The sequence below is a fragment of the Numida meleagris genome, chromosome 1 (genome assembly GCF_002078875.1).
Source record: "Numida meleagris isolate 19003 breed g44 Domestic line chromosome 1, NumMel1.0, whole genome shotgun sequence".
Classification (NCBI taxonomy): Eukaryota; Metazoa; Chordata; class Aves; order Galliformes; family Numididae; genus Numida; species Numida meleagris.
In genome coordinates this window covers 79,902,490-79,929,779 of record NC_034409.1, presented here as the reverse complement: position 1 = coordinate 79,929,779, position 27,290 = coordinate 79,902,490, and the positions used below count along the sequence as shown (strand labels likewise).

The window sequence follows — 27,290 nt, the reverse complement described above, 5'->3', positions numbered from 1 at the left end:
AGCTGAAGATGAAGCTCCAGAGGAGTGGCTTCCTTCAGGAACATTAGGGCTTACAAGAGGAAAATATTTTTCTCCCCTTCATAGTCATTCCACCTTCATTAGTCCATCCACCCATTCTTCCGCCTACCAGCACAACAGCATATATAAATGTGTAAGGCCCCCGAGGAGCAGATGCACTGAGAATACCCTGTCTTCCGTGCCACGCTGAATGTTCCACACCACAATTTAGAGGAACAGAATGTTTTTACTAATATTATCGTTATGTACGTTGCCTTCAATTCTCTCCAACTGCATACCATTTTCATTCCCTCCTACATTTTCCTTTCAAGCTACTTTCAGGCTGGAGCTACTGTGTGCTGGTAAACTGCTGCTACATGCTCGCTCTGAAGTAGATGTGTAACAAAGATATAAGAGATGATACGATCTCTGTACAGAAATCTCTGACCTATCTCTCTGTGGAAGTAAAGATCTGCTCAGGGCACGGTCAGAACAGACCATCTAATAGTTTTTCCCCATCTAGCTCTTCCCCTTGCGTTGTCACCAGTGGGTCTGTAGGCACTGAGAGTGAGATGCTGGGAGTTTTCCAAACACAAGGCTGTCATGGTGAGTTATGTTTCGGAGCAGCAGGGAAGATGGTGAGGGGGGAGCTAGCAAAGAGAGTCAGGCTTTAAAACTGAGGGAATTAAAGTCATTCTGCAGGACCTCGAGTGGACTGGACAGAGGAAACCCCCTCCTTCGGCAGCCTGACATCCCATCTCCCAGCTGCAGCTCCTCCTCTGAAGCAAGGACCAAAAAGTCCCAGAAACATGGGGCTAGTCCTGGGGAAAAGGGGGGAGACAACCTCCCTTCCTCAGAAACACGAGACGTGCACACTCTGCCAGAGCTGCTTAAGGAGCTTAGCGAGGCAGTCAGGGGAGGGCAAGCACCATCCATGCTGACCTGTGACGGAAGCACATCCTGCCAGGAGCACCGTACTACCTGGTGCTGCAGTTGCAGGGCTGGGAGGCGTGCTGCTCCCACCAACTGTCCCACTTGGCACACATCTGGCTGACACAGCTGGGTCTCGTTATTCAGATGTTGTATTTTAGTGCCTGACTAACACTGGCAAGGCACTCTCTCCACACACACGTATGCACCCCAGACCCACTCTCCCAGGTACACTCCCTGTCACCCTGCTCAGCTTGCTGACAGAACGCTTTGCAGGCAGCATATGCAGGCAGCATCCCCACCATCCCCTCAGCCTGCATGCGCTGCAAACGCAGCTTCAGCACACAGTGTTTAGATAAACTTCAAAGCTCCAAGGTTAAGTGGGAAATGGAAATCCCGTGACCCCTAGCTGTGCAAGTGAGCTTAGTGACTTGTTTGTTGGCATATGTTTGGGACAACAGCTGCAGACATCTGACTGACTAAAGCCAAGGACTGATGGAAGGGATTTGCCTTTAAAAAATGGGATGAGTCAGCCGAGAGTTCCACCAGAAAAGGGTTAATGGGATATACAAATTGCTACTGAGTGGAAGGGAGAGGAGCCCGGAGTCGGAGGCAACACCCCTTGTTAGGTGTTTACCATGTCGCCTCTAAACCCCTTCCATCGTGTATGCAAGGCAGATGAATTACTCTGTAAATCCTATTACTCTGTGTGGATAAATCTTACACGCGAGTTAACAAGTCTGGAGAGCTGGGGAATGGAAGCTGTGAACGGATATTCCAGGATCAAAACAAGCCAGCACACGGGGGCTGAGGGAAGCGATACGCAGACACACACACACATCCTTCTCCTAGCATCCTCCGTCCCCGATCCCATCTTGCTGGCTCACACACCCTCTATCATTAACTGGGAGGGATGCAGGACACAGGGGATCACGCTGCAGGCTGTTTGGTGGCATCTAGCAGGATTTATTTCAGAGGAAGAGAAAGAAAACTTTGAGGCGGCTGCTGCTTGCTTTGCTGGGGAATTGCTCCCTTGGTGCTTCAGGGTTTGTGCACTATCAGCTCCTCACACAGATTACAGACTTTATTTCATGTTAACGTCCAGTAGTTTTATAGCCATAATATACAGCGCGGGCACACACACAGCATTTTCCTTGGGTAGGGAACCCACTGCAGGTAAGTTGAGCAAGGCAGAATTCGACAAACAAACCCACAGGAAAGAGATGAGCGGCTCTCAGCTACTGGAGATGCTCTGAACCAAAAGCCACAGAACTACTGCCAGAAAACCCACACGACGGATAGGGAAATACAGTGCTCAACGCTGCCAGCAAACACGGCTTGGTGTGCAGAGACACCCTCCTCCCAGCTGCTCAGACACAGGCACAGCAAACACCCACTCACCAAGCCCTGCGAAGGACCCAGTGCAGTGAGTGAGATGTGTGCCGCGGGGACACCAAAGCTCTCCCACTGTTTATTCTCCTTCCCTCCTTCCTACAGGAGCCTTCCCGCTCCTGTATCCATTTCCGCTCCCTTCCGGGCGCAAAAATAAATAAATAAAATCAAAAGCCAGAGTTTCCCACAAGAACTTGCCCGAGAGTTCCCGCAGAACCGGGGATAAAGTTTCTGCAAAGGTACAACCAGAGGCGTGGGATAGTCAGCGGAACATCTGGCAAGCACAGCTGGATCCCTTTCGCTCTCTCCATTGACACCGCGGGGCTGGCGGCGAACGCACACTGGTGAGAGGCAGACTCACACAACCACATCTTTCCCCGCTGAAATTCTTTTGATCCAGAGCAGAGGAGAGCAGTTGGGAGAGGCTTTCAAAAGCTTCGCAGCGTTTCCATGCGAAGGCACAGACCCACACGCTGAGCCTGCTCGCAGCAGCTGCCGTTACCACGGTTCGGGAGGTAAAACAACACTCGCGGAGGCAGGCATGCACAGGGTATTACATCCACACATCGCAAGCACGGCAGCACAGGCACGCACACGGAAAAGGAAAAGTTGGCAGAACGCCCTACCTGAGGATGGCTGTGTCCCCCTGCCTCACGGTGATGTTATCGGTGCCGCGGGTAAAATCCACGCTGCGGACTGGCAGCCCTGTGGGGAGAAGGCAGAGCAATCTCAGTAGGACCAGTGGTAATTGTTTCCGATCAGGCTGAGCCCTCGCTACCATGGCTGGTCTCGGTGAGTTTCGCTGCCTGCACTCGTCTCTCTCTGCGCGTGTTGTGTGGATGGATGGATGGATGGAGAAAGAAAAACAGTAATAATAATGTACAACTCTCGCTCTGACTGACAGCCCCGGAAAGGGGAGGTGATTTCACAGCCCTCAAGCTGCCACTTTCTCGTGCTCGTTTCGGTCGCTCGCCGGCTTCTTCCCCTCTCTTTGCTCTTTTTAAGGCTTTCCAAAAAAAGTCTGAGCACAACCTTCAGCGAAGGAAAAGAGAGGGAAAAAGAAAGAGAGGAGCGTGCGCGTGTCAGAGAGGCAGATCAAAACGACGGAAAACTCAGGCGGCAAAATCATTCAAAAAACCAACAACAATTAAATCAACCCGTCTGGAGCGATGGGGAGAGGTGAAAAAAAAAAGGAGAAGAGCGCAGCTCTCGTGCCGCCGGCTGCGCGCCTGGCCGGTCCCGCTCCGGTGCGTGGCTGTGCAGCTCCCAGCTCCCTTCCTAACCCACTTTCCCAGGCGGAGCGAGCGAGGGAGGAGGGAGAGGAGGAGGAGGGAGAGGGAGAGGAGGAGGAGGAGGAGGAGGAGGAGGAGGAGGAGGGAGGGAGCCGCACTCGTGAGACGAGGACGGCGGCTCGGCTGCGCGGCTCGAGCGAGAGCGGGAAGGGAGCGGCTGCGTCCCCGGCCCCATGCCCCGAGCTGGGGAGGATGTCCCCATCCCGGGGACCGGGCTTCCGCGCTGGGACTGGCCGGGAATGGGCGCGTGTGTGCGTGAGCGGAGAGAGCCCGGGAAGGAGAAAGGCGATGGCGAGCTGGGAGAGTGGGAAGAGGAGGAGGAAGGCTGGGGACAGGAGGGGAAAGGGAGGATGGAAGCAGGATGGGGGAAAGGAAGGAGGGATGGGGAGCTGGGAAGGGAGGTGGCGAGGCTGAGGGCAGGCGGGGGTGGCTGGGGGAGGCAGGTGGAGGGAGGCCCTAGGAACGGGGTACGGAGGATGGAGGACAATACGGTGAACGGTCACAGGAGTAAATACTGAGAGAAGGGAGCTGTGTGTTCAAAGCAGCACGGCCAGAAGTGCAAACAACTTGGCTTTGAGCTCGCCGATACCAGGAGGAGCAACGCTGGCAACTGCCCCTGCAGCCCCAAGCCGTGCTTTTTCCCTCTCAGACTTTCTCTCCCCAAATAAACAGTACCACATCGCTCCCTCCGCCTCCCTCCCAGCTCTCCCAGCTCGCTCGGTCCTTCCCTCCCCCCCCCCCCTTTTCCCAGCCTTTGAGGGACGGAGGGCGGACAATGCTGGTATTGAGCTGCCCGCAGTGTGAATGCTCAGCCTGTCCTCCCCGCGTGCCAGCAGCCGCAGCTGAGCACCGAGCCCTGCAGCAGCGCTGCCCGCCGGGAAGGCTCTCGGAGCACACACACACACCGGCCCTGCACCGGAGCGAGAGAAAAGAGATGAAATTAACGGAGAGGAATAGGCCGTGTGTCTTACTGCTGTCACCGGCTTGCTGCTCCCCTCTGCGAGAGGGAGGGATGGAGGACTGCTCCTAGGAATGTTCGGCCAGCATAACCCTTCTGTGGCCGAAACAGAGGGCAGAGAGGGGACAGGTGGTTTGAGGACTCCTGAGGATACATCAGACCCAAACCTGGGGGGATGTAAGCAACGGCCCCCAGCCATACAAATGGTGGCTCAGGATCAGATCAGAGGTCCAGCCAGCCCTGCATCCTGTCGCTGAGCCAACCACGAGCACAAGGCAGGCGTGCAGCGACTGCCCCTGAGTGTTTCCCCAGTTCCCAATGATCTGTGGCTATGGCATGTCCCAAGCCAGTGGCAATGTCTTTGTAGTTCATGGCCCTCTATTGATTTTCTTCTTCCAGGAATGCATGCAGTCCTCCCTGAACCCCTAGGAACTAACCCCTGCAGTCTTGGTATGGAAAGGCTGTGCTGTCTGTGAGTGCTTAAACAATCTCTGCATGTGTTAAAAGCCCACAAATTAAGGGCTAAGGTCATGACACCACTCTTCCAGTGTCATGCAAGCAGTTGCAAAAGAGATGACTGCTTTGTATTCGAGTCTAGGGAGCGAGCAGATGCAGACAGTTGCCTACAAGAGACATGGTATGGATAGCACCAGAGAAGGGGAGCAATGAGAAGGTGTTTGGCAGTTCATCCACACACTGGGTGTTTCCAAGCTGCTGTAGGGTACCACTACAATGGTACCACTCTGAAGAAGCCCGTGCTGCTGAGCAACTCAGAGCCGCTGCCCTATGAGATGGAAAGTACAAGGGAAAGAGATGCCAGCACCCTGGTGGCATCCCAGGCGTGGTGCAGTGGGCATCAGGAAGATGCCTCTGGGCTCTTGGGACAGTTTGAGCACAAGCCCCAGTCCCATACTAAGTTACTAATGTTAGAAGCACACTCATCTTTGCAAATCAAAACTTTGCATGGATCTGTTTTACAAAGGTCTCCCATATATGTTCCATCCACATTTAATAAGATCTATTGTATGTAAATTAAATGCCAGTGGAGTAAGGAAAACATATTTGTCAAAGATTAACTATTATGTAATGCAAGAAGCATCTGCCACCCAACTGCTAGAGCTCACTAAATATTTCCTTATCTCAGAGTATTTACTTAGGAGGCAATAACTATCCAGTTAAATCTAAATTTAATGCTTAGTTAAATATACTTCATGGAAAGTGACACCAATATGTTTTATATAGACAGTGAGAGAGGAGGGTTCAGGGAGGTAGAAGGCAGGAATCCTGTCCCCAGACCCCCGTAACACCCTCACTTGAGGTGGGACTGTACTTGGCAGTGCCCCCCAATGATGTAGTTGCATTACAGCAGAGGTGGAGACTCCCCTCCACTGAGATGGAAGTATGAGTGAAGCCTTCATCTTCTCAGACATTTATGCAATCCTCATTAGAGCCACCCTAGCATAACTATTTAATCATCATCATCATCATCAAGAGAGAGATAAGGATTAAATTCCCTTGAGGGTCCTGTAAACCTTGGGAAAACACTGAAATCTGTAAGTCTTATTTGCTTTTAGAAACATACAGAAGTAAAAGGAAGAGGTTGCCTGAGCGTAAAAGTCCAAACAAGCAAGAATCACACAGATCCTAGGAGAAAGCCTCATGAGGAAAATAAATAACGTGGGTTTTTTTGCGTGCGCTCCCGGAAGAAATTACTCTCTACACTCATCTCCCCCTGCTGGAAGCTGATAATGAAAGCAGCAGGTCTGCCTTCTGACTTTCCTACCGTCTAAAATCTAGAGGGAAAATTCAGGTAAACAATCAGACCAAGTACACCACAAATGCATACGGCCACTTTTTAATGCCATTTTCCAATACTCGGAAGGTGCAGAACTGTCAGGTCTGGCCTGTCAAGCCGAATGTTTCCAATATGCAGTAGTACCAGAATGGAACAGGCAGTATGAGCCCACTCCTACAGGTACCACATCATCCTCCTACCATCTGCTTCTGATGGAAAGCCAGCAGAAGCTAAAAGCATGGACTTTGACCACAAATAGGGATGGGCTTTTCTGCATTTGAGGTGTCTCAAGGCAAAGAACTGCTCACACGAGCCTTCAGAGTCTGTCAAGACCCACACGATTGCTGCAAGGGGACAGCATAATTGCTCTGCCAGCGGAGTCCAAGCACCTAGGGACTTTATTTAGGGTATCTACAGTGGTGATAGAAAACATATGATGTTTTGTGAGCTATAACATGTTTAGTCAAGATACACTGCTGTACTCAGCAGCAGAGCCTGCTCAAAGCTCCTCAGCCGTGCAGAGAAAATACAATTGCGTTGCTTTGGCAGAAGAGTCACAAAGAGGAATGGGGAAGAGGCAAAGGGGTTTCACGAGGAAGAAGATTAAGGAACCGTGTCAGGGCAGTGGTGATCTCTGCTTCCTGCCCCTGCACATCCTCCTTGCACGCATTTCTGCCATGATGGCAAAGGGCAGTATCCGTTTCCTTAAGCAGCCGTGTTCAACTCTCCTTTTCTTCCTGAGCTACAGGGAGCCAAAAGAGTAGAAGAGGAGGAGAAGCAGAACTAAAAGAGAGGGGGGGAAAGCCTGTGAGTGCAGTGGGTGCCTCTACAGGCAAACCGAGGAAGAAATAGGCTTTGAATGTTAAACACCTTTTTCTTCACACTCAACGAGAGTTCCCCTAGGCTGCGCTCGGTCCATTCTTCCAGTTGTACCTGTCAGATATGGTGGCCTCCATCTATACCAGACCAAAGAGTCTGCTGGAAAGAGAGGACATTTCCATGAGGAAGCTGAAAAGAAGAAAATCTGAGGGCAGGATACCGCCTACCAATCTTCATCCTATGGGGCCTGGAACATTAATGCCACTTACTCATATCCCCAAGGCACTTATAGAAGACAGGTTATATGGAAACATTCTGCAATATGAGGAAATGTAAGTGTATGATAGCTCAAATACTAGTAATAACACTTTCAGCATGTGCTTTATTTTAAGAAAAGCTGGCTTGTTATGACTGTTTTGCAAATCTATAAATCAGTCTGGCTTTTGAATCTGAAAATCAGAGCCAGCTTAGGCCTGAGACACACATCAGGACACTTACAGTAACCAGAACAAGCTTCCCCTGAACTAAGGACCTCATCAGACAGAAGGATTTAGCGCATCCAGAGCAGTCACAGGTAGGTCGTAACTGTGGATGATAACGTGCACGTGCACAACACCCTTAAGTGTGGTCACTGAGCTGTAACGTAACCTCCTCCTGTACAAGAGCACTAGTGATTTTCACCAATTTGTAACCTCTTTATTGTGTCATTGATCTGGCTTCACAATTGATCACTTCCACATGGACAATTTAGAGGCCAAGATCCAGGTTCTGAGTTGCCCTAAGTTGACATATCACCCCCACAGCTGAAAAGCTATCCTGATTTCCACCAGCTAAATGGAAGGCCTTGAGTTTCAAAGTTCCTTTGCTTCTGCACTGCCTGGGTTGAAAACTGTTACCACCTTCGAAAGAGAAAACCTTGTTCAATTGGCTAAATGGATTTGTACTCGTGCTCAGAAAGATTCACCTTTAGTTAAAGACCAAATCCAAAGCTTAGACAGGAGGAGAACAGCAGCCTTTTCTCAGCAGGATATGATTGAGTGGCATTAAAGAATTAGCGTCACAACTGGTTTGTGGCCTTAATTACTGGTTGCTACCACAGCATGTGCTTGTAGAACTACAAAGTCATTGGTAACAGGTCCTTCCTACTTCTGAGGAATGAGAAACTGGGAGAGCTTCCATTTTTGTTAGAAGTTGTTTAGTTAAACCCCACCTGCACACCAAGGTTGCAGACCCACTGGGCAGCAGCCTGCTCTGCCCTCCCAGGGCATTCCCCTTCATGGCTTAGGAAGCAGGGAGAGAGCTGAGCCCAGCTCTGGCATTTCTTACAAGGATGCGACATATGCTCTCTTTGCTTTTATATGTTTGGGAAGGAAATCATGGCTTTACTCTTGTCAAGTAACACTTGATGAGTCAGGTGGAGCCTGAAACACTTCACTTCCTGTAAAAATGCCTGGAAAGGCAGCAGCTCTGTCTGTGTAGGCTCGGTGTCCTCCCAGAACATCCCTCCCTGTGCTGGTCAAGATCTACAGCCCCAACAGAAGTAACTAGGATTGGCTTCACAGAAGGATGCTAAAGTAGTTAAAAGTCCCACTCAACATATAAGCAGAAAGATGACCCTGAGGTTGGGAGGTCCTAGGACTTGGGAGGCCTCCAGCCCCAATTTGCTCTGTGACTTTGGGCAAATCACTTAATGAGGAATTCACAAAGGCTAAAAGGCTAATCTCCCTCTGCCCTCAGAGAGATAATCTTCTCTTGAGGACAACTCAGAGCAGATGCCTAATTTAACCATATAAAACTGTCATATCTCTTGGGGCATGTCATAATTTCCAGCCTCATAATGCAGATCCCAGTAAACCACTAGTTTTTGATGGTATTCAAAAGATGAAGCACCACAGACTGTAAGAGGATCTGACAATGCAATAAAAAAGTCCCCGCAAGCTACAATCTACAGAACATGCAGGGCAAGTTTGTGATGTGTTTCTTAACACATTCATTAACAGACCCCCCAAATGACTGTCTGGCCACAGCAAAGGATGTTGTGATCACAGCAGATAGGAATCCCGTACAGCTAAGAAGTGGTAAAACCCATTCTGCTGAGCCTTGCTCTAAATTCAGTGACCTGAGCCAGCATGGAGCTCTCCACACAATACTAATGGATGAGAATAATCATTCTGACAGTGATGATTCGGAACAGAGCTCCCTAGTCTTTCTGAAATGATACATGCTATACATTCATCATCACCAGAGAATTAATTTTATTGTGACGAATAGAGTACAGCAGGCTGTTGTGCCATGCTTTTTCTCGTCCATTACAGAAGCTCCCACATAGTTTTTATGAAACTTAAACTGAGGCCTTCAGCGAGACAAGAAAGATTCTGAAGATTTGTGATGCCATCAGGACAGCAGGTACTGTCAAGAAAACCTCACATACAACAAGCAAGGAGATAAATTTGAATGCAGAAATTTGGAGAAGGGTCCCTCTGAAATTACAATCTGCCTGAAATTCATGGTTCTGAAAACACTTGACATAATTTCACTGCATTCAGATCTGAAAAGAAGGAAAACATATTCCTAAAATGTCCAGATTTTCAAGATGACAAGCCAGGAGAACTGTCTCACAGACTCAGTACCATTCTTACAAGCTGCAAATCAGGGATACCTCTGCATCACTTCTTCTCTGCTTTTTTCTCCCGTCTTCTCATCCCGATATTTTCAAGTTTCTCACCCTTTTCTATGTTGCATCCATGTCCTGTTTCTGTCAGGGACAGCTCTATTTATAGGTTTTATAGCCCTGTCCAGCTGCCTGCCCCAAGCCATGGAAATTCACCCACTTCTCTTGGCAAGAAGCCACAGCCACTGGTTGTGCCAAGGTGCCAGAGGACCTTGTTAAAGAAATGCGCCCAGCTTTGGTTTACACACCTCCCGTTGCAAAGATCTATCCTAGATCAGTGGTTTTAATAATTAATTATCACCCCAAGTCAAGAATTTCTCATGTTATTTTAAGCACAAACTTATTTCCTTTACAATCCAGCCGCTGAATCTAATCATGCTTTTACCTGCTTAGACTAAACAGTCATCTGCAGTTAGAAACCCTCTCCCTTAAGAATAGTGTTGTATCTGTTTGAGTCTCACTTTGTACTACTTTTGATCCTAGTCAAATACATTGCCATGCATCCCCAACACTCAGTGCCAAGAAGGTGAAACAGGGCACTCTCAACAGCCTCCACAAGAGCTGGTGGACACCAAATTCCCAGCGCCATGCTGGGGATGAAGGTCAGACAGCACGCAAGTAGGGCCAGGAGTGTGAACAAGTCCAAGCATGGGGAAAGGAGAAGTAGCAGTGGAAGGGGGAAGGAGGACTCACCCACTGAGAGCTGCAGGAATAAGACAGCTCCCCAGGGGAGGAGGGATTCTGCTGGTGGCAATTCCAACAGCTGGTCCTGTCAGACAGCTCCGCTCTGCTTCCGGCACAATCCTGCGATCGGATGTAGCAGCAGCACAGCTGCATTGCCCACAGGCCTCACTGCTTGAGGCAGCAGCAGTCTGTCCCAACCACCCTGATTTAATCTCATCCAAACTCATCAATTTGAATAAACAAAAGTAACCCCAAGGTGGGCATACTTGAAAACTGCTCAGGTAAAGCAATACCTACCAGACAATCCAGTACCCACAGAGGGAACAGAAATTCTTTTCTGAAGCCCTGCTTACAACACTGCTAAAGCTGGGTTGGATGAGTGACCCACACATCCTGAAACAGCTCCTTAAAGCAGAGACCTGGGAGCTTTTCTGAAGGCTTCCAGTCTGAGAACAGGTGAGCGCTCTCCATGCGAGGCACAGGCAGCTGTTGGAACTCTACCTGTCCCCATGCTGCCACCAAACATCCCTTCTAACAATCTATTCCTCTCAAGAAACCTGTTAGATCCAGCAGCCTGCTGAGGTTTGTGAACAAAAGGGTCAAGAGCCCAAAAAGGAACGGAAGCACTGCTTCCTGTGCAACCCCTGAGGATTTGTGCATAAATCCTGGCCTTCAGTGACACTTCATTACCTTCCTAATTTATACAACACACCAGCAGTTTTTAGATAACGCAGTGAGCCCACCAGCTTCTTCCTGCAGGCAGAGATCAGGGGAGGACAAAGAGCAGGTCAGACAGAGCACCCTGGCAGCTGCCTGGACAAAGGCTGTTGATGTGCAAACACCCGTACAGTTGGGTCAGACTGGAGCAGGGTAATGAAATAAGAAGCCCCCCCAAACCTCTCTGATGATGAGAAGGAGCTCTAAGCAGGCCATTTCCATTGTTCATTACTTAACCTCTGACATACGAATGGACTAGTCAACAAACCCCAGATACCAGACTGACAGCATTTGTAGGTGAGGCTGCCTCAGGTATCCTTGGGGAATACCTATCACTGATTACTCTAAGTCAAAGATGTTGCCCATAAGACCCTTTCACCTTATTCATTCTGACTGCAAGGAATGGCCCTGCAATTGCCAGACAGAAGTGAGAAACTGAGGAGGACATGAATTTGTGTAATGGACGGCTTTTACTTGGAATGTTGGTAGGACAAACATTTTGCATAAAGTCATGTGAATGCAATAATCCTTTAGCAGAGGTACTTTCTGTGTGGTGAGTGCTTCCTACAAAGGAGCTGGCAGGAAAGCCCATCACAGGCTTGGCATGGTAAGAAAATGCTGCCAAATGCAGGGAGTTATCTGCACAAGTCCTAGTACTCAAAACATACTGATCTGATGAGGTTTGGAAGCAGAAGAAGCCCAAAGCCCAAAGATTTTCCTCATTTAAAACTTCTAAGAGTGTCTGAGATGTCAAAAGCAATCTTGACAGTCAAAGGCCCTTTAGAGGAGTCCTGGCCCTGATAGAATCACATGGAGCTTTGCCACTGATTTCACTGGGGCTGTAAATTCACCTCCTGAATCCAACTCTCACCCTGTTGCCTGTAAATTCCTCTTGGCTAGAGAATCACAGAATTGCTCAGGTTGGAAAAGACCTTGAAGATCATCAAGTCCAACCACAACCTAACCATACTACCCTAACAACCCACCGCTAAATCATGTCCCTGAGCACCACATCCAAAAGGTTTTTGAACGTATTCAGGGATGGTGACTCAACCACCTCCATGGGCAGCCTGTTCCAGTGCTTAACAACCCTTTCTGTAAAGAAGTTTTTTCCTGATATCCAACCTAAACCTCCTCTGGCGCAACTTGAGGCCATTTCCCCTTGTCCTGTCACCAGTGAGGAGAGGTGAGAATGATCACAACACAGAAAGAGCAAAGCAAATATGGAAATGAAGGCATACCTTCAAATTCAAATTCATTTGACTGAATTACAGCAATTTTCCCATAAATTCATTGTTCATCAAAATGGAGAACAAACAGTGAATCTGACTAGCCTCTGACAGACCTGGCATAAGCAAATGAAGCGCATATTTCTACTGCTTCCATCTCTGGGAGGACACCCCTATTCTGTCCATCAGCATCCCCTGATATCCCTGCCCACTCTCCTCATCTGCTAACGTAGCTAAGTCCTGAAAAGATGAAGTCGCTATTGTACATGAATTTTTAATGATGCAAGGAAAAGGCTTCTCCTTCAGGAAGAAGAATATTTGGTGGCATTTACTCCCTATGATCAAAGCTATTTCATGTCTCTTGTGTGATATTATTAGAACACAATAAGAGCTGCAAGCAGCATTCAGACTATGGTCCCTATTCAAGAAATGCTTTCTGCAGAGAAGAATGCCAGGACCAATGCCAGCGGGAAGCCAATGGCCTTACAGCACCTCTCTGCCCATGTGTGTCTGCAGGGAATCGCATGACGTGAGAGCCTGGTGGGGACCTTAGGGCCAGTTCCCTTGCATCGCAAGCACAATGCTCTAAAAACATATTCATTCCCCTCCAAACGCTTCCCAGCACCCAAAGCAATTGTATGGCCATCAGTAAGAAACTTCAATCTGATGATGTAAAATGCCACAGAAAGACCTATAGTTTAGGTCTCTGCCAGTATTTATTAAATAAAATTCCCAGAGGATGACAGGAAAAAGAATATGTTGCAAAAGCGAAAGGCAGCTGCTGGTAGGACTAGGGTGAAGATAGTTTTACGGTTCCCATGCTCCCAAACCTTGCATTATTTCTGTACTGAGTGCATGCCTGGGACATACCAAGGAATCACCTGAGAGATCTAATGCCATAAACAGTGCTTACACGCTCTGTCTGTCCTGTCACCATCTGGGCCAATCCTCTAGTGCCAAGAAGCAAATGAGGACCTTACAAGATGATCTGTTAAGCATCCACTAAGGAGAAAGGGAATTTTCAGCTAGTAGGAAAGAGGAGGTTGAGACAGATTTGACTGTCCGGATGAATTCCAGGTATTTTCCATTTCTCCTCTCTACTGAAGGACACAATAGAGTATAGTTTAATGAAAAGTTTCTCCCACTGACTTCAAACAAACTCTCTGCACGTCCCTGACAAACACGGTACATGAAATTATTCCACAGTGAAATATCTTTGGTAGCCAAATATGCTGTAATTATGAATTGTTATGTGTTACTGCTGTAACTCAATCAATAAGGAAACACCAAGAGGCCAAACTAATAAAGCTCCTAGCCACAAGCAACGTATGTCATGCAGATCACCTCCATCATTACTCAAGAACTTCCTAAACAAATCTGTCCTTTACTGATGTTTGATGAGTGCCTCATGAAAAGCTGGTGACTTGTTCACATTATAACTATGATGGGACTGAGGATGCACTGCTCGTACCGAAATGTTCAGCCTCTTTTCCACAGCTGAAGGACTGAGATACCTGTGAGTAAGAGATACCTGCAAACACAATTGCCAATTGAGCCACATTGCTTATGCTACCAGACCCATGCCTTCACAGTGTAAGCCATCATGCAAAACACATTTGCACAACTATCACAGAAGTTAAGGGAACCGCAATTGGAATTGAAGTGAAATTTAAGCATTTTGGTAAACATAATGTCTATAAATTAATGTTGATATCATGTGATAGTATGCTCCCCCCATCCCTCTGCAACCTGATCTATATTTCCTGCAATCCTGTTTAAGTGACAATCACCAGAGGTGGCCGTGATTGCTGTATCCAGCTTTAGCGGTTAATAAACATCAACAGCAGTCATAATGAATGTGATGGGTCATGATGGCTGCATTCCACTCAACGTGGATTTGGGGAAGACAGACAACAACACAATAGCTAAGGGCTAATTTGAGCAGTGCACTCACCTGACCACGGTGCTGGTGAATGTGTGATTCAAGTCAAACTTGGAAGAAACTATGATCTGTGGTCAGTATGCAAATAGGACTATGAGCCAATCATCTTACCTCATAAACAGTGAGCAGCCCAGGAACGCACTGAGCTCTCCTATACAACAGTGGGATGTACAACACTATCTCCCCTTGAGTAGGAATGCCTCTTGAGGTTATGTCTATACTGCAGAGATTCCTTACGCCTTGACATCAAGAGAATCCTTGCTGTGACAGGTCCTCGGTAAGTGACTAATAGCTTGCTAAACTTCCTAAGTTCTGCTAAGATGGTATCTTAGATTAACTGTGCACATATAATCCTTTAGACCTCAAATGTTGACAAAGTCTGGGACTAGGAGTTTTATCAACCGTACCTAGGCTCCTTGCTGATTTGGTTGAAGGAGTTCAGAAACAAAGGGGCCCAATCTGAACCTCATGATTCAACAGAATGATCTTCCTGGATGAGTATGTTTAACTCTGTCCTCTGTGAAGAATCAAGCGTACCTTGCCATCTTAAGTCTTATTGAGTCACTGTCTTATTTAAAATTAAGCTTTGTTAAATCACTATTTCATATCCATAAATATATTGCTGCAAATGAAGAGTATAATTCTATCAGCAAAACAGCAGTCATGCAGATGTTTACACAGGTAAAAGAAAAGCCTCTCAATAGCCCCTGCTGCTTTTAAGTCCTTCCAAGATGGACTCTGATAAGGCCTCCACACCGCACAGCCCTCTCTATGCCACTGTACAAATGAAGCACTGTTGACTGAAGCATAGAAAGACCATGAGTACTCAAAAATATCCAAAGGAATCTGGAGGAAATCAACACTTGATATATAACATGGTTACAGTCCTTCAATGCTTTGCAATAAGAAAGCTCCAAAAAGCAAGAGTTCTATTTTACATATAGGGTGATAGGTAACGTGTTAGGGCTTAAATCTTTGAACTGAAAATGTGGCTTGCTGTTGCTGGCATGGAGAGTTGCTCACAAGATTTAAGTTTCACTACAGAGTGAACTCTCCCCACTCTAACTTACCCAGCACAGCAGAGCTGTGAGTGATGCCCCAGGCACTGCAAGCACATAAGAAAAGAAACTCGGAGGAGGGAGGGACGGGGTACACTTTGTTGTGGAAAGGGTATATGACATCATCATGTTCTATGAGGTAAGATCGGCATATATGATATTCCAACCTACTAAGATAACTGAAAAAAGAACCCACCAAGTTTTAAGCTCTATGATCTTTGTAGTGGAAATGCTAAGTCACAGTTTGAAACAGCGATTGACATTTTCAAGAGGAAATCTCAAGAATGGTGTAGGAACTAGAAAAACTAGGATTCATAAGACCTGCACATAGCCTATATAATTCCCCCATATGGCCAGTACAGAAGTCAGACGACACATAGAGAATGACAGTGGATTGAGAATTAATTAAGGTCATGCCACCCATTCATGCAACCTACCATTGTGTCCTAGACTTGGCAAATGCATTCTTCAGTATTCCTATCCATGGAGAATCAAAAGATCAGTCTACACGGGGAGGCAGGCAGTGGACCTTCCACAAGGGTATGTGCACTCACCTACATACTGTCATAACCTAGTGGCACATGACCTAGCATGCTGGAATAAACCCAATAACATCAAACTGTACCACCATACTGATGATCTCGTGCTGACATCTGACTCACTGGATGCATTAGGAAAGGCAGTAGATTCATTCTCAGCCTATCTACAAGAAAAAGGGTGGGCTATAAACCCTCAGAAGGTGCAAGGACCAGGCCTATCTGTGAAATTCCTGGGTGTAGTTTGGTTGGGAAAGACCAAAGTACTACCCAGTGCGATAACAGACAAGGTTCAGGTGTTCCCAGTCCATACTGTGCCAAGGCAGCTGCAAGAACTTTTGGGTATATTGGGATACTGGCAATCCTTTATATCCTACTTAGTGCAGCTGCTGAGGCCTTTGTATCAGCTCACAAAGAAAGGCCAAAACTGGGACTGGGGGAGAACAGAACAAGAGTCCTTCCAGTAAGCAAAACTAGCTGTTAATCAGGCCCAGGTGCTGGGTGTATTCGATCCTACCCTTCCTGGCGAACTAGATGCCCATGTAACTCAGGACAGGTTCAGCTGGGGCCTGTGGGAGCACCAAAATTCCGTTCCAACCACAGCTGGGTTCTGGTCTCAGGTCTGGTATGGAGCAGAAGAGAGGTATAGTATGATGGAAAAACAGTTATCGGCTGCCTACTCCACGTTACAGGCAGTAGAGCCACTAACCCAAACAGCTGATGTTATAGTTAAGATGACCTTGCCAAATTTCAGGGGTGGGTGAAAGATCTGATCCACCTTCCTAAGACAGGGGAGGCCCAAGCACAGATAGTGGTACAACGGGTCACCTATCTCAGCTAGAGGAGTAGTCTGTCACTGTTGAAAGAAGAGCTCCAGAAGATCCTAGGCCTGGTGACATATCACAGTGATGTGCCAGAAGAGACAATGGTTGCTTCACCAGAGAAGTGTCCCATTCAGGAAGGGAAATATCCCATTCCTGAAGATGCCTGGTATACAAATGGGTCCAGCAAGGGCAACTCAAGCAAGCAGAGAGCAGTGGCATACCATCCCACCACTGGCACAATCTGGTTTGAAGAGGGGGATGGTCAGAGTAGCCAATGGGCAGAACTGCTAGCTGTGTGGATGGTTATAACCAAGGAACCCGGTGACGGTATCCTGAACATCTGCACAGATAGCTGGGCTGTGTACTGGGGGCTCACTCTTTGGATTGCACAGTGGGCCACCCAGGAATGGACTACTGATGCCTGACCAGTCTGGGGCAGAGATATGCCATTAGACATATGGAGTGTGGTTAAACACAGGACCATACATGTCTACCACGTTTCTGGCTACCAGCCTCTACAGTCACCAGGAAATAACAAAGCTGACACATTGGCTCTGGTCTGATGGACTGAAGATTCACCATCCAAGAACAATGCCCACTGGTTACATCAGAATCTGCGGCATGCCAGACAAAAGACAATGTGGACAGCTGTTAAGGCATGCGGGCTGCCCTTACAACTGTCTGACATTGTTCAGGCATGCTGAGACTGCAATGCTTGTCGGATGAGGCCGAGATCATTGCCCAGAACAACAGCCCATCTTGCTAGAGGACACAATCCTCTCCAGCAGTGGCAGGTCAATTACAATGGGCCCCTCCCTCAGTCTGAGGGGGGCAAGATATACCTGATCTGCATCAACACAGCAAGTGGGCTAATGCAGTGCCAAGAGCAAACCAGGCTATACCATCAAGGCACTCACCAAGTTGACGGCTGCCTATGGGACATCTCAAGTCACTGAGAGCAACCAAGAGACTTGTTTCACTGGTGCAATGGTACGATGCTGGACAGAAGAAAACAACATTGAGCGGTGATTCCACGCACCACATAATCCAACGGGGGCAGTCCTTACTGAACACTATAATGGTATTCTTAAGGCTGCCCTGAAGACAGACTCAGTCCCTGCAGGAGTGGACAAAGAGACTCTACAAAACCCTGCGGGACCTGAATGAAAGGCCCAGAGATAGCAGACCCAGCCCCTTGAAGACACTAGAGACAACATGGGCCTCCTCGTTTAGGATCCAAATTACGGACACTAATAATTGGGTAAGACCCCAAACTAGCAATAAAAATAATCTTCTGTTCCCTGCTCCTGAGAACCTAGAACCTTGTACCCATAAAACAGAACAGCCTTGGAAAGTGCAAGCAGGACCAAAGCGGTGTGGCCTACTTGCACCTTGGGGGAGATTACTGGAGGTTGGGGGATCGGTAGTCCCCCTGGTAACGGATACACAGCCTGCAGACATCGTGGTCAACACTCGTTTTCATCGCTAAGGAGACCTTAATCATGTCTCTGTAGAAAATCAGGACCCTCCCTTTGGTACCCAATACAGTTATGCAGTCTCAGATACTGGGCTGAGGGGTATGGTACAGATGGCTGGGACATGCCCCACTGCAAGCTGCACTGTTGACCCAGGACAGGAACATGTGTTTCACCAAGACAGCAAGTTTTCCTTATAATATCCAGAATAATTCTGAAGCTCTTGAAAGATCTCCTCACACCCAAGAGTCAATCTTAAAATACACTGTTTAAGCACATTAGCCAGGAAAGAGTCAGTGTCTTGATGACTGGGGAACAAGGCATTTTGCTTTTAGTTATCACATGTAACAGAAAGACTGAGGATGTCACCACTACTGGGCAGGTGACCCTTGATTCCTGACAGTTGACTCAAGTGCTTTCACAAAGTGAAACAGAGGTTGCGTGTTTCTGGCTCCTGTAATATCCTTCCATAAAGCTGCCATGTGTTTGGATAGCTGTATGGGAGATGGATGGGGTTGAGTATACAGAGAGACATATTTTGTAATTGGAATATGATTATGGAGCTAATGAAGCTCTAATGGCAAGCCCAAAAACAATGTGCAAGCTGCTCAACTTTGTCTGATTCCCTGAATCCAGCAGTTAAGGATAACTTTCCCCAGCAGGTTATAGCTCTCATCTCCCCAGACGATTTTACCGGCACAAAAGAGAATGTCAAATTCTAGCATCGGCCAGAAAGATGCAAAGCTGTTTTGACGACTCATCTGGCAACTACAGCAATTAAGTCACATTAATAGTAAGTCAGAATAGAAGACTTTGGAAAGTTAAGGTAAAGGGTAATAAAGTTTAAGACCTGAAAGTGTTTCAGAAAACAAAACAAAACATGAGGCATTACTCAGAGAACCTATGAAAGTACATTCTCTCCTTTTGTCTTAGACCAGCTAGAGAAATGATTAATGCTTTCTGATTTTTCAACAAGATTTGGAATATAAGCAATGAGAAATAAAAAAGAAAAACAATATAAAATACTCTTTTTATTCCCCCACTAGCCTTCCTCAAAAGGAAATACAGGAAGCTCAGGGTAAGATTTACCTTCTTAAAAAGAAAGGAATAAGGACTGTATTTAGGATTTTAACTTGGTATAGATGATCTTCTGAGAAAATTACTCTTACTTGCATTGTCCATAATGGGATTTAGGAAATGCAAAGAATACACATTTAACTAGCTAATGTATTTTACCAGCTTACCACAAATACAGCAGTATGTTTCCACGATGTACTAAAAATCAGTTATATCTTAGGCTACTTCCCACCATTGTGCTTACCAGATGTTGGAGTCAGCTTGCCTTGTTTTCATTAGGCTGTTAATACATGCCCCAAAGACAGTTTCACCTCAAAGCTCCCTTGAGAAAGATAGAAAGGTTGAGCTCTGCTGGCCAACCCAGCTGAAGTTAACAAAATGCTGACACTGCTGCAACGTACTTCCTATCTCTTCACTCCCCAATAAGCATTCTTGGCAAGAAGCTTACAGGACCACAGAACTTGTGCTCTGGAAGAAAACCTTTAGTGTGGGCCTGATCCTGGACATAGGGAAGTAGAGGCCTGCTGGAAGGCTGGCAGAAATTCAGCCACTGCATGGCAATTTGGACAAACAGGCTTATCCTGTCACTGCCTGGCTCTGGCTTATGACTGCTGACCACAGAGGAGGAAAGAAAGCACTGCCTGCCCCAGTACCTGTGTGAATTCAGCTGGATTTTTCTTTACTAACTGAAAACATCTGGTAGGATTTCCCCAAATGCACAAGCTGCTATTAGATAACTCCAAATTACATTTTCAACATTAATTCCAAAAGAACCTAATTTCCTGCCTCTACTAAGTGATAAAACTTGAAATTACCCATTGCCCCTTCAGAGTACGGACTTGGTCTCCATATACAGTCTTCAGACTTCCCTTGTGCTGCTTCTCTGTGCAACTCTCTGAAGAAATGGTGTTCTTCCCTCTGCCCTTTCCCTTGCTTAGGCAGGACAATCACGTGGATGTCACTGTGCCAGCATCACAGAGTCTAAAAGAGGCTCCCGAGGTCCTGGTGACACATTTTCCTTGTGTGTCTGTCTCCTCTGCTTTACAGCTGAGTCACATGAAGAGGCATCAGGCTCTCTCCAGGACAGGAAGAATAGCTGTGCATTATCTCTTTAAAAGCCTCCTAATCCTTAGGCAACAACCGAGTGGGAACTGCAGTGACGGGGCAAATCTTTCTGCTTCGTATTGATCGAAATCAATACCATATTACTGCACCATGGGTTTTTATATAGCAGACCTTCTCCCCTAAAAAGCAGAGTACACATGTGGAAGGACTTGGATTTTTAAGCATCTTAGATTTACATATAGCACACCATGCTGGCGTTGAGGAACTAGACACTGGAAATACATAGAAAGAAGGCAAATAGAGCAAATGGGGAAGAATAAAACCACCTCTGTGTCTTAACCGGCTGACATGTCATTTACCAGAAGAGAAGTGAAAGTCCCTTCTCCAAAGAAATATCATTGTTATCCTTTAATGAAGACCAACTGCCAACTGACAGTCCTGAAGAGTTGCTGCTTGCCCTAGACACCAGTTTGCTGACAAAGGGATGCACAGAGCCATGACAATGAGGGAGTGACCTGTCAGTGCCGCTTGTGCCTTCTGTGAGAGTTTCAGAAGAAGAAAACATCATGCAATTTTGAAAGATCATGAAAAACTTCATCTTATTTCTATAAATCTCACAGACAGAAGAGCCTGCACTAGAAGGCAGCTCCTCCAGAGCTTGCTACCCGCTCATGGCCATCGATGTGGCATCTGGCGTTCCCACTGGAGATGGCCATGGAACACGAATACTTGTATCTTATTCCTTGATATGTCTGGGTTCACCCTCAGGTCAATTCTGGTCCCATACAGTTCCTTTCCTTCCATTAACTCACAGCAATGATGCCTCTGCTGTGAGAACACACCACCCTAAAGAGCCTTGTGCCTACCAGTTCCCCAGTCCAAATCTCTCCCTTAGGACACGCAGTAGGCATCTTTATACCAGGCAGGCTGTCTTTGCTGGAGTACCATAGGTAAATCCCCCAGATTTCTGTCCAGTTGTTTTGCAGGGACAAACACATACAGCCATAGGGTTCCACCGACACACTGCCTGCCTCAGATGAGGCAGCACAGCCGGGCGGAACGGCTGAAAAGCAAAGCAAGAGCGGAGGCCTTCTAACTCCAGCTCCCCTGAGAGCTGGCAATACTGCCAGGTAAACAAAGTTTATCTAGAAACTGGCTGAGCTGTGCGGCTCCGCTGAGCTGCTCTGAGCCGACTGAAGATGCAGTGCTTCGTTTAGGTCTTCCCAGAATGAAACATAATGTAAATAAATAACTGCAGTGACAAATAGAAAAGAGGCAAAAAAATCACCTCTTTCTCAAATACCGGACGTTGTGGTTTCCATTTTAAAATGTTGTGCACAGCACATTTCAGAGCATCTCACCCAGGCTGGCAACCCCCCCCTCCCAGCCCCCCCAGGGATTGCTCCCTATTAGCGAGCAAATGGAGCTTTCCATCTCCTCCCTTAATTACTGCCCTGATACCAACATCCCGCACAAACACAGGTGGATTTGAACTTCCATCAGAGAGCTGTAGCATCTGCTGAGCACAGAGAGATTATTTTTTAAAAAAAACAATTAAAAATAAGTATCTGATTGTTTCTACGAAAACTGCGGACAGGACATCTTGAAAAATCCACTGCTGGCTGAAAACTGGCAGCTGCTCCTCAGTCTGACAGAATAATTAAAACCGGTGTGACAATAATTAGCACTTCTATAGCTCTTTTCATCCGTGTATATCAAAGCACTTCACAGAAACAAGTGCAGCTACCTCTTTTTAAATCTGTGCTCAGGAAAAAAATAAAAAACAAATCAGAATGTTTTCCTCATGGAAAATTCCAACAGCCTCATCACTGATTTTCATCCCAAATTCAAGTCAAGGACTGAAAAATTAAAATAAATATTAAAAAAATCTGAAGTATAGAGGCTGATTGGCAAATTTCAGTGTTTTCCAACGAGCCAAAACGTTTTAGCACTCTGAATTTAGTGCATTTTGCTTTGAGTCTCACAACAGTACAGTGCATCCGCCTCTGGGAAGGAAATGCCTCATGGGAGTTGTAGTTCAGGTCTCCCACTGAGCACATAACTACTGGTCAGGCACCGCCTGTCCTCATCTTCCCCTGAGGCTGCAACTGCCTGTCCCAAGGCTCTGCAGAAAAACACATCCAAAGCATCCACCCTGCCCCTACTGAGGCTGTGAACGGGCAGCACTGACTGCGGCACGGAGAAATGGACAATTCAGCAAAGAAGACAAAAGCCAGCAGCCCCAATGGACGATTTCACGCTTTAGAATTCAGCCTCTCTCTTTCCTCCAATGAGTCAGTAAAGCACCCTACAATAGGTACTACTTTTTGGATTACTGCTCTTTGGGGACAAGTTTTATAAGATCAAGTCCGTTTCCGAGGAGCTGAAGGAGCAAGTTTCTGCTGCTACTGCCTAGAGTTTGTGCCCGCAGCTGATACAGCCACCATGTCCATTTGCTTGCAGCTTACAGATTTGTTCTTTCAAGGACCTGCCTGTCTAGAACTGATGGGGGAAAAGAAGGACAAGTCATGATTGCTACTTACAGACGTCATGCCTCAAACCAAAGCTGCTAATTTAACTTGACAGAAGCTCATAATGGCATGCATGCAGATGATTACCAATAGGACGCACACTTTCAATACTGGTGGCAGCACAGGGATCTTCTCCACCACCAAATCACGAACCAGAAAGAGCTTCCTGTTTGTGGAAACATGCAGGGAATGAAGAGGAGCCTGAACAAGCTGCTGCTTCTCTAGGAAAGCCCATTTACTGCATTTCCTATTCAGTTCAAAGCTCCTCCTGCCCCCACCCCTACAAACAAATTAGGACAATTTCTTTCAATGATCCCCATTACTAGGAGGCTGAGGAAGGCTTTGTTGACTAGAGCTGATCAAAGTTTTGTTCTTTTCTCTGCATGTTCCGTTAACAATCTCAGAGTAACAAAACGCAGGGAGGCATGCAGACTCATGAGAGAGAAATCAAGGGGAAGTAGTTAACAGCGCTACCAATTTAGCTAATGTTATTAAAACCAAAGTAGATGCTTGCAGGCGCAGAGCATGAGGCAACAGAACAGTGTCAGGTTCAGCCTGTTATTCATGACCACACAAACAACACGGTCAGCTCTCTAAACCTGATCTGGTTAAACAAGATGGCCATAGGTAACCTAACATCACTGCTGGGCAAACAGAGGTCCAAAAGCCACCCTTCTGGGCATATCTTTTACCTGTATTTCCATGTACCTTACAAATGTCTTTTATCTCAGCTGCTTCTGATACTATGTCTGACAATGAAACCTGACACACACTGCAGTGCCTTATTCTTATCATATTAACCATTTACATATATGTTAAATCTACACCACTGCTTATTACCTCAACACCCAAGTTATGCCTGCAGCACAGCTTACCCTCACTCAGCATTACCATCCAAGACCAGTTCCAGCAAGGAATTGAAGCATTCTTGTAAATCAACAAGGAAACCAAACCCTAGCATAGAAGGACATAAGAGTATCCTGGGTAAAAAACCTATCTCCTAAAGCAGAGGTCTGAGCAGCCTGTGTTTCCCTACACTGTATATGTGCACAAGTATATTGCATATTCGCACAGCTGCAGAAAGCAACAGGACTCTTCCCATCCTCACCTGTAAGCAATATGCTCTATCACCTCAAATGGGTGATAGGAGAGAGGGAGGAGAGGAAGGAGGAGAGAGGTAAAACATTTGTGATAGCTTGGAATGGCAATGTGACCGGTCAGCCATTCCTCCGTTGTTGGATTAAATTCTCAGACAATCGTGTAAGCAGTGGTGAATGTCACTCTCTTAAGGCTACTCATCGTGTAAAAAGGCAGTGCTTGCACGCATTGTTGGCAACTTGAAAATGTCCTTAATTTCTAGATCTAACAAGTGCATGATGCTGGCATCATACCTAATTCCCAGTTAAGAAGCAGGGAACATATCCGGATGCCCAGAACACTCTTTTATGCCAAATGTAATCTACTCTCCCCTGTCAAAACATAAATAACGTACTGGGACAGTGTCACCTTGTGGTTGTTTGCTGACATAGCGGCCAACCGAGCGGCGAGACTAGGTGCCTAACCCCCTTCTGTCAACGCGACATGGCCAACCTCTTTTCAGCAGTCTGTGGGGACAGGACAAGGGGAAATGGCCGTATGCTTGAGCATAGGAAGTTCTGCACCAGTATGCGAAGGAAATTCTTCATGGTGAGGGTGATGGGGCACTGGCACAGGCTGCCCAGGGAGGTTGTGGAGTCTCCTTCTCTGACGATACTCAAGACCCGCCTGGACACCTACCTGTGCAGCCTGCTGCAGGGAGCCTGCTTTGGCAGGGAGGTTGGACTCGATGATCTCCGGAGGTCCCTTACAACCCCTACAATTCTGTAGGGAGGCAGAGCTGCGAGAGGAGGGAAGCTGCTCCGCTCACAAATAGGAGCTGCGAGGCCTAGCAGTAAGATTCTACCTGTCCCTTCACAAACCTCCTGCCTTGCAAAGCACATTCCAAAAACTGGCACGTCTTCTCGCTCCCAGCACTCCAGCCCTACAGAGAAAGTGGATTTTGGAAACACTGTTCTGTAGGAGGAGGTAAAAATGCAGCCCTAAGTCAAAGTTAGCACTAAGCAAGGAAATTCAGACACCAAACTGTGCTCTTAATGGAGAACTAATGGATGTTAATTAACCACCAATTGACAAAGAACATATTTACTGTAGTTTAACAGCTCTGCAAATAGACACGAACTCATTTACACATGTTTAAACCTTAATAAATACATTTGCAGTCATTGGCCGCTTAAGTTGATGTTCAAACTGTCCCCTATAGTAAATCTAACAGGATACATTTGGTTGCAAAAGTTATTGCACATTAATTAAACATTAGCTCATTGCAGAAAACCAAATAAGTTGATGGTGAACGGCCTCCTTCATCAATACTGGTTTATTACACAGCTATTAAAGGGCTGTATGCAAAAATGAAGAAAACCCACCACTCCGAACAGCCTTCTCCCTGCGCTGTCATCCCCACTTCTGCAAAGTGTGCATATGCATGGGGCCTCTCTGTAAGGATGAGCTCCTCAAGCATTGTGTGCTGCTGAGGAGGGGCAGGGTAACATACACTGACTGCAGCAGGCAGTGCTCTGAGCAGCGTGCTTCTGAGAGCGGTGTGGTTGTGGTGAGCGTATGACAGCATTCATAAACAGTGGTTCTGAACAGGAGGAATGGGAGGGAAGAGAGCGTGGTGACACTTCACAGGAAAGGCAGTGGGAAGAACACTTAGAGTTTTCACTCTAAAGGCTTGTTTCAATCAATCTTGCCAGCCTTCTACTCAACTCCGCTGCTGGCTTTCTCAGCTTGAGCAATATTATCTCCCTTTATAGAATCACAGAATCATTAAGGTTGGAAAAGACCACCAGGATTATCAAGTCAACCCCAGTCCATCGCCACTAAACCACGTCCCTCAGTGCCACATCTGCACATTTCTTGAACACCTCCGGGGTTGGTGACTCCACCACCTCCCTGTGCAGCCTGTGCCAGTGCCTCACCACTCCTTCTGAGAAGACATTTTTCTTAATATCCAACCTGAACCTCCTATGGTACAACTTAAGGCCAGAAGAAGGACCAGACAGAGAAAAAGCCACTGTCCTAGCAGACTGACCTGAAGCAGGAGAATCATCTTCCCTCCTTCTCAAAAAAAAGGAAAAAAAAAAAAAAAAGCAAGCCAAACAGTCAGACTTAAACAAGTTAAAACCCACCAAAAAGCGTCTCAGTTATCCTAATGCCACCCTACCGACTGCCTGCTGTTCTGTTGAATCATTTGAAAAATGAAATGCTTTCACATACACAGCCTGATTTTATTTTCTGATTAAGCAAGCTCGGAAATGCATAACAAGCTTGAATGCTCTCTAGTACCTACGTGAAACAACTTTATCTATGTGACTACAAGACAGGTGGATTTGCTGGTGGTGGGAAAAAATTCCATCTGCCCTGTGTTCCTATTGCTCTTGGGTGAGGGCTGGCTGGTGTTTTGCTTTTCTTCTGGCTCAGTTGCTCTCTCTGGCAGCTACTACATTCACTGTCCTTTCAAAATGTTCCAAGAACCTTCTTGCAGCTCTTAGCATTACCCCGTCCCATCCCTCAGTACATTCCTTAAGGTTGCTTTTTAACTGCACCCATACATTTTGCCTTGAAAGCACTCCAGTTGCTTCCCAAAGGTCTGTCATCGTAAGGGTTAAGAAACTAGTGTTATGTCAAATGCCTTAAGATTCCCTCACAAAATGCTAGCCATAGACACAGGAAGAACACTTGCCACACCTAGGAGTTGGACTCGACGATCCTCATGGGTCCCTTCCAATTCAGGATATTCTATGATTCTACCTTCACACACTCCTTACAGAAATGAACTGTGTAAAGCTAAGTCGGATTGTATTTATCTGAGGTTGTTCCATTCTCCAATGCTGTTGCAGAAGCCTCCAGTGGAGGGAGCTTAAAATAACTAAAAAAGCTTTACTTTCAAGAGACACGCTGACTTAATTAAGTCATCGTTTTGTACTTTATACAAAAAAATAATAAAATCTCAGGAGGAGGAGAAAGAAATAATCAGCATTCATCACACAGGAAATGTCCAGATCAAGTGGTGAAGAAGCTTTTTCAGACTTTGAGAGAATACAAATAGTGAGAAATGGAGAATACAAATTAAATTAAGAATCATAAAATTTTCTCTGTTTGCACAGCTCAGGTAACACTGTCTGGGGCCAATTTATTATCAGGCTCAACGACAAATAAACTCACATGAATCTCATGCTAAAGCAACCTTTACTCAATTC

General features: G+C 46.6%; 1 protein-coding gene across 8 annotated transcripts in view; it reads right to left on the bottom strand.

Moving 5' to 3' along the window:
• Positions 1 to 27,290, bottom strand: part of LSAMP (limbic system-associated membrane protein) — a 958,106-nt gene that overhangs the window by 281,445 nt on the left and 649,371 nt on the right. For 6 of the 8 annotated variants that reach the window (XM_021398268.1, XM_021398227.1, XM_021398247.1 and 3 more), the window contains exon 2: positions 2,946 to 3,024. In XM_021398268.1, the coding sequence (XP_021253943.1) occupies positions 2,946 to 3,024 (79 nt within the window). Of the gene's footprint in view, positions 1 to 2,945; positions 3,614 to 20,211; positions 20,231 to 27,290 lie in introns of those variants that run through there. The other 2 variants (XM_021398298.1, XM_021398257.1) reach the window with 2 other exon arrangements.